The sequence below is a fragment of the Athene noctua genome, chromosome 21 (assembly GCF_965140245.1).
Source record: "Athene noctua chromosome 21, bAthNoc1.hap1.1, whole genome shotgun sequence".
Lineage (NCBI taxonomy): Eukaryota > Metazoa > Chordata > Aves > Strigiformes > Strigidae > Athene > Athene noctua.
Window position 1 is genome coordinate 7,449,650 of NC_134057.1, and position 15,802 is coordinate 7,465,451.

General features: G+C 40.9%; 1 protein-coding gene across 8 annotated transcripts in view; it reads left to right on the top strand.

Moving 5' to 3' along the window:
- JMJD1C (jumonji domain containing 1C) overlaps positions 1-15,802 on the top strand; it is a 163,533-nt gene that overhangs the window by 105,956 nt on the left and 41,775 nt on the right. For 6 of the 8 annotated variants that reach the window (XM_074924449.1, XM_074924448.1, XM_074924451.1 and 3 more), the window contains one exon: positions 553-666. The exons of 1 other annotated variant lie outside the window; for it this stretch is intronic. In XM_074924449.1, coding sequence (XP_074780550.1) covers positions 553-666 — 114 coding nt within the window. Of the gene's footprint in view, positions 1-94; positions 118-552; positions 667-15,802 lie in introns of those variants that run through there. One more of the 8 variants, XM_074924452.1, reaches the window with a different exon arrangement.

Sequence of the window (15,802 nt, forward strand, 5' to 3'; positions counted from 1 at the left end):
GCCGCTGCGCCGGAGCAGCCGGTTGCTGCAGGGAGGAGCGGCTGCGGGGGTGGCGGCAGCAGAGTCGGAACGGTTGCAGAGCCGGGCAGGGAAATGAGATGCTTGACTCGAGGCAAGGTGAACGATTTCAGAACAGGAAGGGGGGGAGCGTTTTCACGTCTGCAGTCTGTTTCCACTTCAGCGTCCTTAGTGCAATTACCACTGCGCTAGCTGGTCCTGCAGGCAGGAGGGGAGGATCTGCGTGCTGAGCTGTATGTTGGAGGCATAATCGTGCTCCTGTACTTTGAGCTTCTGTGGTAAACCCTCTTGCTCAAGCACAATGAGGGAAAGGAAAAACGTATGGTGTAGTTCCCTTCTCGAGCTGGTTTTCCACCAGCGGCACAAAGGAAAAACGACAAAACACAAAATCCTCGTTTCTTATATAATTAGTAATTGTTATTCTGTTTTAACTTGTTTAGATGGAAGAATTGCATCACTGTTTATACAGTCCTGGGGGTTTGATGTGCTGAGCTTTTTTAATTGGTTCATTTTCTTTTTCTTTTTTTCCAATAGACATTCAAGCCCTTGGTTGGAAAAAGTGTATACAATTCAATTACTGCAGTAGAATTCCTTGTGGACAAACAGCTGGATTTTATAACTGAAGATAGTGCCTTTCAGCCCTATCAGGTAAGAAATTTGCTTAATGTGTAAGTACTGTCTGTTCAGCTTGGTTAAAATCTATGTGTTGATTATTTTTGAGTGCATTTGACAGTCAAGTTCTGTGTCACAGGAAAAATTTCCTATTGATTACTGGCAGATATTGTTTCTCATTTTGTGAAAGATTGTATTGAATACTGTACCTGAATCTAGTGAATCTGATCGTGTCAAGGAGCACTATGCAACTAATACTATTGAACCATCTTTAAGTAAATTAACCTGACCCTTTTAAAGGTTAATCAGTACCATTAATTGTAGAGCAGATGAAAGCTAGTATCCATCCTTCTGAAGCTGGGCTTTCATTTCTAGGTCTTTGCACTATGACAGTGATATCCAGCTTAATGTTTTTTTTGAGAATGAATAGCAGAAAATGTTAATGTTTTTAAAAGAAGAAACACTTTCTATTGCTGTTATTTGTAAGCCTGCTAAAATTTTCAGTATCCTTGATTTTAATGCTGCCTTCATTAATTAGAAACACATTAATAGATTAAATCTGTGTGTATTTAAAGAACAAGAGAAGCAATGATGCCCCCCTCCCCCTTCAGAAGGTCTAAAAAATTTCTTCTGTGTCAGATAGAAAAACATTTGATACTTCAGTTTGAGCTGAACTGATTGCAATTAGAATAGCCATAAATTCTTTCTTATGGCTGGGATGGTACACTGCGGTGATACAGAAATAGTACTTTGAGACTTGGAATAACAGATGGCCCTGAATAAATGCTATGTAATTTTGTCCTGACACCCCTTCTTCCCTCCTGCTTCACCAAGATGTTTTTTTTCCCAATACCAAATATAGAGCTAGAAAAAGAGAAGCGACTGAGAGAATCCTGGGGAAGGGAGAGGGAGGTTCAGTTTGTGGAAGGGCTGGTGCTTGTGTGTGGCTGTGGTGGGGAAGCTAAACGAGTTCAACGCTTCCCGTCAGGGTGAGGTTGCATGTTATGACTCGAGCTGCTCCAACAGCTTGGCTCTGCTGCAAAGGACAGTTCCCACTACCAGCCCCTGCGCTAGTGCCTTCAGCCTTCTAAACCAGCATAACCTCGATTTTCAAAAAATGGGAAGGGGGGTGGGAGGGGGAAGCCTGTGATGTTAGTGAGCTGAGCTGGATTAGCGCAGGGTGCAGCCAGTGCTGTGGCTTCCTCTAGGGAGGGGGTCAGGATGACGCAACGCAGAGTGGGATATCCTCCTTTGGCAGCAGTGACCTCTTAAATCAGCTGAGCTGTGAAGTGTAAATTCACCCTCAGAGTCCAGCCGCAATCTTCGAGATTCATTTTACAAAGCAAATACTTGTGCTAGCATCTGTCCTTTGCCTGAAATCTATCAAGATCATGTCTCTGATAGCGTTCATTCCGGTAACAGTAATCAATCTCCTTTTGGCAGTGGATCATTTCTTACAAGATGAGCTGAGCAAAACAGATTGAATATACGAGAAGGACTGCCTTTTCTAAAACAATCCTATTCCCAGGCCTGGCTGGCAGTAACATAGCAATGCATTTTTAGGTCCTTCATTTCAAGGAGTATTTACTGATAACAGTGTATCACCTTAATTTGGGAAGGTGCGTACAAATTTAAGGTCATCACTTTTGAAAATGTCATTTTGAATGATACTTTGGTAGATAATACTGTAATTAACAGCATTATCAACTTCAGTTTTAAAAGAGGTGCTGACCAAAAACCAGTACAAAGCAGTAGCTTCTGAAGAATAGTTCCAGATACAAGCTTGGTCTCCCTAACTCTTGTCCTCCATTTTGACACATAGAGGGCAACTCTGTGTGAGAGGTCAGGCTGTTTCCACTTCTCATGGAGCCAACAGCTACCTATTGAAGTCTGAGATGGAGGCTACTGATCTGTATCAATCATGAGTAGTTTGGTGACAAGAGATAGCTAAATGGTCTGTTTATGTTAACATTGCAAGAAGGTTGCCGATGGAGGTTCCTTTTAAGTACTAAGGCATCCAGAATTTGCTTTTTAACTGGATATTGCTCGGATATGGAATGTAGAAACATAAAATAATGTTGAGCTCACTGATGAATAGTGCAAAGATTTATTTTCTTGAACGATTATAAGAAGTTTTAGAAATTAATTTCATAGGCATGTCTCTTTGCAGGGCTAGCAATGTCTCATTGCCAAGTTTTACAAGTTAATTGTACAGATAAGAGCTTTACTGAATGATAACGTCTTTTAAGAGAACTGAAACTATTTTTTAAAATACCCTAACTGAATTATGTACCAGCAGTGTGTTAGAAGTAATAACTTGATCATTATGGGAGTATTTTCTCCTGAAAGATACCTGAAGTGGGAGGATTGTCTTTACTCAGTTGTTTTGCTTGGAAATCACATTCCTAGCTTGCAGTTGCTCAAGATAGTTACACCTTTTTTTCTAGACTTGTACTTTTTTGGAAAGTACTTGTATCTTTTTTCTGGAAGGCCTTCCTTTTCTTTGCCATGAAAAGAGGTCCTAGATAAATCTTTGTTAAACTTCCTGTGAAAGTCTGCTTTTCTGTAAAGAAGAAAAAATGGCTTTTTTGCTCCCTTGTTTTGTCTGGAATACTGTTAACCTGCTCTGAGCAGAAGACAGAACTGAGGAACTGTTCTTTGCAAAGATGAGTTAACTTCGAGTCTTTCTAAATGTGTTTAGTTTTTAGTTTAAGCTCTCATGGCTGCACATTTTCAATATCAGGTCCTTAGAGACCATGGTGATCTAAACACTTTTTTATTGCATTTTGCTGTTAGTGCCTAAAATTCCAGTACCTTTCTGCCAAAACAAACAAAGTTTGAATCTGTGTGGGAAGAGTCCATTTCACTTCAGATACAATACTTAACTACTGAGTAATTTTTCCCATCGTTGGGTATACTCAGTAATACTAGTAATGGGCAGCAGACGAGCATTTGGTATGAATTCTGCTCAGATCAGTTCTGATCAAAAACCACAGTGCTGTTTAACATAACTATTGGGCTAAAGGGCTTAATGAATAAGGTGGTCTGTCCAGTTTAAAGGTGACAACTGCTCAAGGCAAAGAAAACAGCACACTTGGCATCCTTTTAGTCTTGGCAGGAAAAACAAAGTTTGAGTAGGCAAAGAACTAAATTACTGTCGTTACCAGAAGTGGTTCTTCCAGAACAAGAGTAAAGAGACTTTGGCAGGACTCAGTGGGGAATTGTGAACCATGGATTCCTATGCCATGTCTGCTTTTTTGCATAAATAAACATGTTTCAATTGTTAAAGAGATTCAACAACCTTTGTAAGAGCTAGATGAATATCCTTATTGAAAGAAGGGTATGCAGCTGCACTATACTACCGTTTTTCCATTTTTTCACATCTTCACAAGGTTTTCTATAGCAAGTATTACATTTGTCAGTGAATTTGTTCTTTACAGCTAAATGTGTGATGTGATTTCTTTTTATCTTCCCTTACGTACTGCTTTGAATCCTGCCTTTCTCCATAAAAATTCCTTGGATTCTGTATGTGAGGTACCTTAAACACCAACCTACCACTTGTTTCCGGTGGCTTTTCTCTCCGTTGCTTCACAGGGGATACAAACGGTATTATTCTGTACGTGGAACTTGTGTGTGACTGAGAGTGACTCATTAATCTGGGATGGTCAGACCATTTAGTCATGTAGTTCTTTTTATGGTGGTGACAAGGGGATCTTGAGGAGAAAGCAGATATGAATGTTTGCCATGGTACTTTGCTTAGCAATGAAATTTAAATTTTGTTCCTTTGCAGGAAGTGATAAGCATAAAATTTACAACATGACTTTTCTTTCAGACTAGTATCTGTAGGAAATGTAATCTTGAAATGGGATGTGCAAGTCAAGTCCTTAAAATTTTTCTACTTTGTATTCACAATATGTCCTGTATATTTTGTGATTAAAATGGACAAATGTAGTGGGTTTTATAGTGGTTCTTGCTGTAGATTGAAAGTGAATAGACTTTCAGATACATTTATTATTAAAGTATTTTAAGCAAAACTACAGTAAGCCTACACGAATACAAATGTGACCTAAATCAAATAATTAGAACTGAGATGGTTTTCTGTAATAATAAGTTGCTTGTACTATTCTGTGACAACTGTGTGTCTGTTCATTATGATACACATAGTAAGTTAGGCAGCAGCAAAACTGATAATGCCTTAATTTGTTTAAGCATTGTAGTTTACTTGAAAGACTATAGATGGGGATGTGAAGCATTAAAGCTCAGCATATGGTACGTGTGACCTCATCAGTGTGGTGTTTTTGTCTGGGTGGTGTTTGGCACTACCCGTCACGGCCACTGATGGGCTGAAGTGTGTGGTGCTGCTGTTACTGGCCAAAGCAGCTGGAGTCAACTGCATTATACTTTGGATAAGCAAAAAAAGAAGAATCATAAAGTGGTTTGTCATGTTTTTTCCATGATAAAATAAACATATGGAAAGATGCAGAAAGGCTCTGCTTTGCCCAAGCAGTCAGTGGGTTTCATCTGTGTGTCTGGGTCAGGCAGAGCAGGGTACATGATAGATTATATACACACATATTTTGTGTGTGTGTGTGATAATATATTTCCAAAGGATTTGTGAGCACAGGATATGTGATATTTCCAAAGGATTTGTGAGCACACAGTACTGGAGCAAAATTTAAGTTCCTTCATAATCATTAAACTTCTGTAAAAAGGGTATTTCACCACTCAAGGAAGGAAGTAGAATGGTGTGCACAGTCTTCAAAAAGTCCTGCATATTGGGGGTAAAAAACCCCCCAACCAATCCTGCTAAGAATGAATCGAGAACACACCTCAGTTCTTCTCTACGGTGCAATCTATCTTCACATTCTCTGTCAGAATGACCTTTTTTTTTTTTTTTTTTGAAGAGGAGGCTGGTTGCCTTAGTGTTTCAAAATGGTAAGGTCTGCCTGTCTACCTCTGTGCTGAAGGTTGCAGATGTAAAGATAGGGCACTGAGAAATCCCCTGTGGGAGGTGTTACGTGCACAGTGATAGACGTCTGTACTTTGCTCGTTTTCTAAATGTGCATTGCATGTCTGAGAGCTGACAGGTCAAATGTCTAACACACCTTAAAGATTGTTGAAGCAATAACAAACTTCCTCACTAATGAAATAGGTACCTCAGGTTCAGGATCTAATATTTCTCTGATCTTACTTGATCTATTAGAAATTCAAGTTCTGTATGCCATGAAATAAGGCTTGAGAAAAGGGCATTGTGCATCTCTGATACTTTCTGTTTATTATGGGCAGACATTGGGTATTTCAGGCCTGAATGCTTTTGGGTTTTGTGACTTGTATGCTCATAAGAGCGAGCCCGTCATGTAGTAGTAACATGCGCACATAAAAATTCTTGAAACAGGGATAAAATAATATTTTTCTGTCTGTATTTTAAGCACACCATAATCATACATGCATTCATCTTTCAGACCTCTCTTACTTTAAACTTCAGGGATAGAAATAGCTGCTGTAGCTGAAAATTGCTTTTCCCATAAACTTGTACCTCCACTGAGCAGGCGGGCAGGAGCTTTGGGTTGGTCCCACCCTTTGAGGTTGACAGAAGCAGCCCGGGAACTCCTGCTGCCGGCCAGCTGGCAGCCGTGGCAGTCATGTGCTCCCCTCCCACTTTCGTTTCCTCTGCTGGTGGCAGGGACGCACACAATTTGCTGCATCCTTAACTCTTCTCAGCATTGTGTTTGAGAGACCTCTCTCTTCTTTCCCATGTCTCTGGTGTCTGGACCACCCATAAGCAGTCCAGCTGGCTTCTCTGGCAGCATTGTAAAGAGTGATGCTCTAAACAGCTTGTTACTGGTACAGCTATGTTTAAGGGTACGTTTCCAACGTGAGGAGAGGCAGAAGGCTGCGTCCAGCTAGAAGTGGGTCAGATGACTCATACCAGTCCTCACTCCCAGTTACACGTGTGGGACAGAGGAATTTCGTTGGAGCACTTGCAAAGAGAGGGAGGAGGGATTGGTACCCTCCATTTGTAGGGACAGAGGGAGATGCACATCTTCTCTCCTAAACCTGTATTTGTGCCTCCCTTAGGACTTCATCTGTCTTTATTCTCAAAATAGGTGGAATAAAATTGTACCTTTCTGTTTTACCTTGATTTCTTAAGAAATAAGAACTTTAGTCGCTTTGTCTCTCAGCAAGATTTGGTGCAGGAGTGGAGTTCTTCCAGATCTGACAAGCCCTCGGGAATTCAGCAGCGTGGAGGGGAGGCCATCAGTCAGCAGGCGGTGGTGTAGCTGCCAGGCAGTAGGAGGGAGTTCAGGTGGAACTGCTGAAGGCTGTGGGAAGGTACACAAGGAGGAAGGGAAGAGAGTTGTCAGGTCCCTGGGATAAGCTGAGGTTGCTACAGTGGAGGTAGTTCTCAGATCCATAGGAAAAGAGGTTTATTTTCACTGTTGTAGAGAAACTTGTTTTACTCTTCCTACAATTTTTCAAAAATCACGGTTGGTTAAATAGTTTGACTTGATTAATCCTACTCCAGGAGATAGCATTGAAATAAATAATTTAAAAGTTAGGAATTCAAAACAGAACAGATGGAACAAAACTTGTTTCTTTGAAGGTGAAGATCAAATCCTTTCATTGAAGTATCTTAATACTTCTCAAAAGCAGCCTTGGGATTACTGAATTTACAAATCCCTCCAGTGTTTCTGGGTAAGGAACTTCCTGTGTTTGATCATACATGGTTACTTTTTTCACCAGTAAAAGCCCATGGAAAATACCACTCAGTAAGAGAAGGGGGCCTTATCCTTGATTCTGTGTCCCTACAGTCTTCAATCTTCACATTTTATTTATTAAAAATGAAAGTTTAAAGTAGTTTTCTTACGTGATATTCTTGACCAACACTATTTTCGCAATCCAGACGCAAAGTCAGCTCCTTGAGAGGTCTGTTTCACTTTATAACCAGATGGTGCTTTGCCACTACGTTCTTGTTTCCCCAAATAGCTGCTCGATATTGGGATTGGGAACCTTTAGTGCTTTGGGGAACTCTGCAGCATGAATGAGGGTAAAATCCCGCAGTCATTTAATGGGAGTGCTTACCCAGGGAGGGAAGAGAGTAGGCCTTCTTGCATTTCAGATAGGGGGGAAACTCAGTTTTGTTGAAATCTGTTCTTAGCAGCATTAAGCTTTAGCTTGATGTAATAATACACAGTAGCTCGTTTGATGAAGTGCTCATGGTTTTGTTTGCTTTCGTTCCTTCCTCTGATGCAGCATTTCTTTGTTCAGGGGTGCTACTCTTGAACGTTTTCTTACAAAATATATTTTTGAAATTACACCTGATGGGTGTACTGATTTGTAGCCTAGGGTTAGTGCTTCACTAGAGCTGCTCCACAGCGTTCAGCAAGCTGCAGTTAGTAAAGGTTGAGCGCTGTAGTAGTTCCAGGTGTGTCTGTGGAATTCCTTTTTCAGGCCAGACATCTGGGGGGAAACTCGAGTATTTTATACAAACTTGAAAGTTTTTTTAATTAAACCCAAGTATGAATCTTGCTATTTTGGAATAACTTTACCATAATAAAATAAAAAGTGCAGTATTTGTTTTGATGTAGAGGACTCGCTATACAGTGCATTTCCTGATGAAACTTACTTTTTTAAACAATATATTACATAATTAAATATAGTTCTGAAGTTTTTTTTTTTTACTACCATTGTTTGTAAATATGGATCCCCCCTTTCAATCTAGCAAACATTTCCTGTCTTTTGAATGGGATTAAAAGTAACTATTCCTGTTTTTTCCCTGCATCCCCTTCTTGTGTGTGTCTGCCAGCATTACTGGGAGAATATTTTAGTATGCTTTTGCTGAGCAAGTGACTTTGAAGCAGCAATTTCTGTGCATCTCACAAATTATTCTGTATTTTATGATTTTAGTAGTGAGTTTTAAGCACAGGGTTTAGAAATTGTATTTCAACCACAGAGACTGGGTTTTTTACCCAATGTTTTCTTCCCTTTTGTGATACTTTCACCACTCCAAGCTACTTTGGTGTACAATAGATAAAATCAGGTTAAAGCACATTTCAGGATGCATAAGACTAGGTGGCTAAATGATGGTTCTTGATAGGTTTTGGTTTGTGATTTGTTCTCCCCGCCCGTAGTGTAGTTCAGTCTTGAATTATGTTTTTAACAGGCATTTTTTGGTTCTGTGTGCTAGCAGATTTATCAACGGAAAAATATTGTGAAATAGATGAGCACTGTATCAATTTTAAACACTGAATGACTTTCCTAAATTTACCCCAAGGAGCTTATTGCAGCAACAAATTAAATGTCCCTGTTTTCTGATTAGCAGTTTAATCTTTCCTCTTTGCAAGACCATTATTCATCTGTTCTATAAAAGGCACAGCCACTGCTTTCTCCAGAGTTGCAGAGAGTGTAGCATTAATCCAAATATGATATACATCCCAGCTGGTCAGACCTCTGTTATTTATAGGGAAAATTCCTAAAATGGCTCCAGCAGGTCAGAACAGAGCTCTTAGCAGAGGGGGGAAAAAAAAAAAAAAAAAGGCAGCACATGATGATGGCTGCATTGCTTCTGTGATACTGTCTTGGAGCAGAGGCAGCACTTCCACGTTTGCACAGTGATGGGCTTGCTGTTGTATGCCCAGCCAGACACTGCACTGTATCCCTGAGACCAGAGAAGTTCATTCTTCTGAATGAAATTCTGCAAGGATATGTGTTGATTGTTTTCCCAACCCAGAGGCATGGCTTCTGTGCAGTGCTGCCTTAAATCCTATTAGAAATTACCTTTGAAAAATTCTGTGCAGATACAGTGGTACTCCTTTAAAACATGAGAGAAATGTGTTTTGTTCTGAACTACTTTCATAATATCAGCATGTTGGCCAACACTGTTATGTAGTGCTATTCTAAGAAACACGTTTTCAAACAAACCCTGGAAAACCACTTGAAAATAAAACACTAATGTAATAGTAATTAAGTGGATCAAACTCCACTGAAGCTGGCTTTCAAGAACGTTTTGAAGATATCTGATGTATTCTCTCCTCTTGACAAAAAAAATTGGTAAGATATTTCTGTCTTTGGGAAGGATTTGTATTTTGCCATTAATCCTCATGATTTATGGGGGGGAAAGGAGCTGGAAAGTTGTATGTTCCCAGAGCTTCTATTTGGTAAGTAGGATTGAGGATATTTGCAGAAGAGACTAGGTAGCTCTGTGACTGTTGGGAATCAGTAATAAGTTGGTGGTAGTTCAAATTACAGTGCAGAGAGTCATTCACAAGAGTGAGACACTGATGCATGTTTCTAGGAGGTGGTGTTGATTCTAGGAGCTGCTGTCAGTCTTGCATGTATTGGGTAGGGTAGTGTTTTACAATTTTCTCTGCAGATTCAAATTGAGAGACCTTTGCTCTTTAATACAGTAAGCTCTTAGTTATCGGGAGCCTTGTCAAAGAACACCACATTGCTGAGTAATGCAACTGATAAAAGATTTGATGGAGGTAACTACCATGAGATAAGAGGTGAACTATCCAGTCTGTCATTAGTTGTGGTGGCAACGTACGGCTTTCCAACTCTGCCAGTTCAAGCTGCCACAAGTAACTTTTGCTGTCCCTGATGCAAGGAAGATGTGTCTTCTGTAAAATGGTTGTTCTCTGAGGAAGAACTGATTTCTTGGCTTGATTTCTGGGGGCATTAGACTGCCTTTCTAGCAGCCCACTAGTCCAGACAACTGATCATCAACAGAATGTACTTTCTTTTTTGCTTAAGGACACTACCATCCATACATCTTGTTCTTCAGCTGATATGATTTGGGGAGTTCTAGATACCTTCTGAAAGCTGTTCACAATTCACAGGGTGTCTGGGTCTCAGTTAAATTTTAATATCAGTGCACAAAAGATTTTTCTCCGATCTGCTCACTTCGCTGCTCTACTTGTTAGCATCAACTTCACCCTGTTAATTGCTTGCTTCAGGGAAGTGTCTGCACTTTGAGGTTTCTTTTCCCATAGTGGCATTGGAATTGCTTGGTAAGTGACTCAAAGCCTTGTTCCAGTATCACCACATGACTCGGGAGTTACTGGCTGAGTGGGTTAGGACCAGTACTCCCTCTCTGTTTCTCTTAGGAGTAGATAAAACAAAATGCAAAATTAGGATAAAGTTGCATATTTCTGAGATGGTGATGGTGGTAAATGTATGGAGCCTGCAGTGAGGAAGGGGAAGGAAATGGGATTCAGTGGAAAACTAAAGAAAAGCAGAAGTATGGCTGTGTCACCAAAATAAGGGAGAAGATGGATGTGGAGCAGTGCTGTTCACTTGACCTTTTGTTTGTACGTGGGGAATGTAAGTAGTATAGACAGTCACTGCAGCGCTCTAAGTGGAAGCTGACAGCCCGCTAGGTTTGTGGGTGGGAGCCACTTGTTTGGGGAACTCTTTAGATGAGATACGAAAACATGTATCTGGCAGTCCAGGAGATTTTGCTTTTCTGACCCAGATTGTCCCAGCTGCTCAGTGTGACATAACCCATGAGCTTAAGGGTCATCTATTTTTTTTAAATCTCTATTTGCAAATGCAAAACTACTGTAGAAGTTAAGTAGAGAAGTTTCTATGTTGTTTTGTGACAATATCTGCCTGGCCCGGGTTTGGATTTGCTTATCCATTGGTGTCTACTTTGTTTCCCTGTTGCATGCTCATTCCGTATACTGCTCTCGTTTCCCTTCTGCCTTTCCATACTAGATTCTCATCTATGGATACAGGAATAACGAGCTGACTTGTAAAAAGCAAGTTTTCTAGCGTGCCCATTTCACTTGAGACGTTGGTAGTCTTATAGGAAGGCAAATACTTCTGTTTTTGTTTGTTAAAATCAGGCAGAATATTAGACCGTGAGTCAGATTTTTTCCTATATGTTTATGTTCCTAACTTTAATATATTTTCCATAGGATAGTATTTTGTGTTTTTAATAGAAATTTTCTTAGGGCCGTTGAGTTATTCTTCCAGAACTGAACTAATTGGTGCAGTGATGCTTCTTCAAGCCTGAAATCATGACTTGGAGAAGCATATGCAGTCCTGCTCCCCTGATTCTCAAACCTGATAATTAAAATTGGTGTCAACTCTTTAATTATGGAACAGGTGAAGTGAGGAAGGAAGTAGGACTGTGTGGGAGAAGTATTAGGCATAGGGAAGAGTGGGGAACAAAAGAAAAATTGTTGATAGCTTTTCCTGAGAGATGTTAAGTTTACTGACAGATGGAAAATTATAAAATTTTTAGCCCTCATCTTTTTTCCCTGTAGTTTTAGTTTTCTATTTATAGAAACAAAACTGTTGCTGTACAGGCTGAAAATAACCCCTAATCTCAAATGTTTGTGGTCCAGAATGTCTAGAAACACTTGTCCTTGTTGGAACAATGCATTTAGAGCCCCTTGCTGGGAAAGGATTAGTTACCCCTGTTCTCTTGCCTGGCCTCTGCACGCAGCGAGCATCACTGCCTGTCCCTGCCTTTCCCCACGCGGCGTGCCTCCGCGCACGTGTGAGCAGGGCTGACCTCAGCTCCACTGTGTGTCTGGTCTAGGGGTCAGGGTTATGCCTTCAAGCTTGACTTAACTGGTTCAGATGTAGCCCAGCAGCTGCTGGATTTGAACGAGGTAAATTGTGACTGTGCGCTCAGAACAGCAGAAAATAGGTCAAGTGTGGGTTGGGTTTACATAGAAAGCACTAGCGTCGTCTGGTAAGCCTAAGCCTCTTCTCCCAGCTCAGACAAAGCTGTTTAAGGTAAACTGGAAGTTAGGATCTCCCCCAAAAAACTTTCTTGCCTCCTGTAGCCTTGGTGTTGCTGGCTGGCGTTGCCCTTCATGAGAAGCCTGGAGCGGGAGGGAGGTTGCCCTAGTTGCAGGGGCACGTGGTGGCTCGGGTGGATGCTCCCTGGAGCCGTCCCCTCTGGACAGGCGTTTCTGGGCTGGCTTGTGCGGAGCAGCACAGCCCCGCAGCCCTCAGCGCCTCTCTGACCTCCTGCCTGCAGCGGCCTGGCAGCTGGGGTGGCCTTTCACTTGGCAGAAGGGAAGGAGGAATATACTGTTGACCAGTGATACCTTCAGGGGTGCCAGTTGCTGCCAGTTTTCCTGTGTTTTAGTTAGATTCTCATCTTTTGCCCCTGGGAAAAAAAGTCTTGGAGCATGGCAGAGCAGTGCTGCCTATTAATAGGTGGTGTTCTTGCTAAGATCTTTTATATACTGCCTATACAGATTTTAGGTCACTGTTTTGTGGGGTTTTTCCCCTGCTCACTCAGATGTTAGGCAGGACAATATTAAGATTGAAGGTTTGTTAAAAAGTTATAATCGGTGGAAGAGATTACAGGTCAGTGATACAATCAGATATGTCAGGTGACACAGTGAAAGATAAGAGAAGAAGAAAAAAGGATGGCTAGTTATCAAGGAATGAGAACAAGGGGAGAATTGTACAGACCTTTCAAACGAGGGGTAAAAACATGCATGGATGTGTTTGAGGATGGGTGCACATAAGGTATTTAATCTTTTCTTTAATGCAAGAAAAATTATTTCTAAAAGATGGTATTAGAGGACTAGTATAAATTCTTAGCAGTCTAGATTTTAAAAACAATACTTTTTGCTGCCCATTGCTTTCTGAAGTCTGTTGTGACAATTGGTTGGCAGGTGTTGACTTACCTTGTTCCTTGTTTTTCAGACTGTAATTTCAAAATTTAATTTCTATGCAGGTGAAGTTCCATGCAGTTGTACAAATGATTTGGTGCAAAAAGGAAAACAATAGGTGGGGGGCTCATTTATAGAAACTGATTTCAAGATACTCAGGAAACAAGAAGAAAACTGAAGGATCAAGCTTTTGACACTTTGATCTCAGAATTTTTCATTTGCACTGTTTGAATTTAAATGTGGTTCCTCTACCGTTAAAGTACTAACAAAATGCTCATTGCCATGTGCACTGCATACTGTGTAAGCATTGTAAACAGGACTCTCAGGTTGGTTGTGTACTAGTTTTCATTTAATTCGTGTCCTAAATTATCAGAAAACCTCTAAGCAGCCAGAGGAAGCTATAGTTAATTAAGCCACAGATGGTGAGGACTAATGTGGTGTTGACCTTTGTGAGGACTGCAAAATCTACTTAGTCTTTCTCTGTAAAACACTAGCTGAAATGAGTTCCTGCTGATATTAAAAAGGTGTCCTTGATGTGTTGAAGCCAAATGCAGAGACACCGTGGCTGAGGAAGGCGCTTTCCCAGATAAACGTTTGCAGGTTCCTAACACACAGCATGTGTTGAGGCTTGGTCTTCAGGTCTCTGCTTTAAGCCTTTTTAGTGCCAGAAGCCACCGTTTTTCCAGGACTGGTTTTCCTGGAATGCGTATTGTCAGTTCTCCACTGAAAATGGAGCTGACTGGAATATCTCTAGCCTATCATAAGCAGCATACAGGCTGTGTGATCGCAGGTAGGAGCAGCTACTCGAATCCACTTCTTAGTTGTTTGTGCTCCAGGGTTTCATCTCTCAATGTAATGAACTCATTTCAGCTTCTCAAGTTGGTGAAGAATGACTTAGAGAATTATTTTAAAATGCTGAGGAAATATCTTGTGTCAGTAGTTCAGGTCTTGTTGGGAAGGCAGAGAGCTGTGGAAATCTGCAGGTGTTCCCACCTGGCTGGCTGACATGCCTGGCTGCCCAAAACAACAAAGGAGCTTGCGGTCACTGGAGCCTTTCAGAAGGCATTTTGTATGGTCTTTGGGCAGCGCGCAGGTTTGCCTCATCCAAGGATACCTCTCAGTATCTTGGGCAGTATTTTGTTTGTGGGTGGTGCTCAAGTAGGAGAGTTCTGTATGTGTTTGGATTTTGACTTGTTTTTCTGTGGGTACTGTCTTTGAAATTCCTGTTTGATCATGACTTAAAGGAATTTCAAAGCATTGTAAGTGATCTGCACTTGCTCAGCCATGGCTTTGAATGATAAATTATGTTTGTCCAAATAAACTCTCTGAAAATGCTTCTCTGAACAAAGATTTCTACTTTCTAGTTAGAGCAGTGTGATACTTTAACCTGATGGGTATGGTCTGTAGTTTCCAACCTGCTCTATCATTTTACACCAGAAGAAAGAACAGACACACTCAGAAAAACACTGGATCACTTTGTTTTTTGGGAAAATTTCATTCTTTGCCCTTCTCAGAACTTCTTAAGAGTTGAGCATGTCCCCAGCAGGTGGGATTTATCACCTAGAAAGAAATGCAGCTGCCTCAAGTTATTCTTTGGATATTTAAGCAAAAAGTCCACTCCACGAGATGTGAATTCCTCTTTTGGTCTGGAAAGAAGGCAGAATTGCAGCAAAGATCTAAAAGAATTTATATGGATTGGCAAGCTTCTGTTAGTCACGTTGTTTCATGTGACTGTCCTGCAGGAGGGCAGGAAGGATTATCTTGACCATATCTTTCTAGCCCGTATGCCCTTTGTCTTCTTCCCAGTACTGCATGTAGTCATTTGTGGAGCAAGGAGCGCTGCTGTATGAAGCACATAAAGAGCTTCCTACAGTAGATTTGAAGAAGAAAATTGCAGTCCCATTTATTTGATTTGCATTTCATAAGGATTTCAAACCAGCGTTAGCATCCTCCTGGAGGAGGTATTCCAGGACGCGTGGAAAAACTAGTCTAGGAGAGGGTGCCATACTTAATTTTGTGGGTAAAGCTACTTTGAGATGAGGAAAAGTCTGGAGACAAATCCTACAGGGCATTTAATTCTTCTGTGGGTTAGTCTGTCAATCTTGCTACCTCAACCAAGAAGGAGGGGAAAACTTAAAGGTCATAATTGCCAAGGTTCAAATCTCTAGACAGAGTTGTTGTTTCTTGAGCAATATAAATACAGGGTGAGGAAAAGGACTGGGCATTGCGGAATCATCTGCTTGTCTTCAGTGCGAAGACGGGAGAGACTGCAAGTCATCAGCCTTGCTTCTTGCCCTGTTTTCCCTGGTTTTGCCAAAGTTTGTGCTGTGTGCTAAAACAAGGTGCTTAAGGCCATTACCTTAGAGTTTAACACGTTATGCAATTAATTTCCTGGCTTTTAGATGTTCAGTTTTAAGATTAATTGTGGAAAGAGGTCAGTCATGACACACACATTTTTTCATAGATAAATGTAATATGTACACAAAAGAACAGAATTTTTGCGATTTCAGGAACCGTTTTTTTAGTATCTC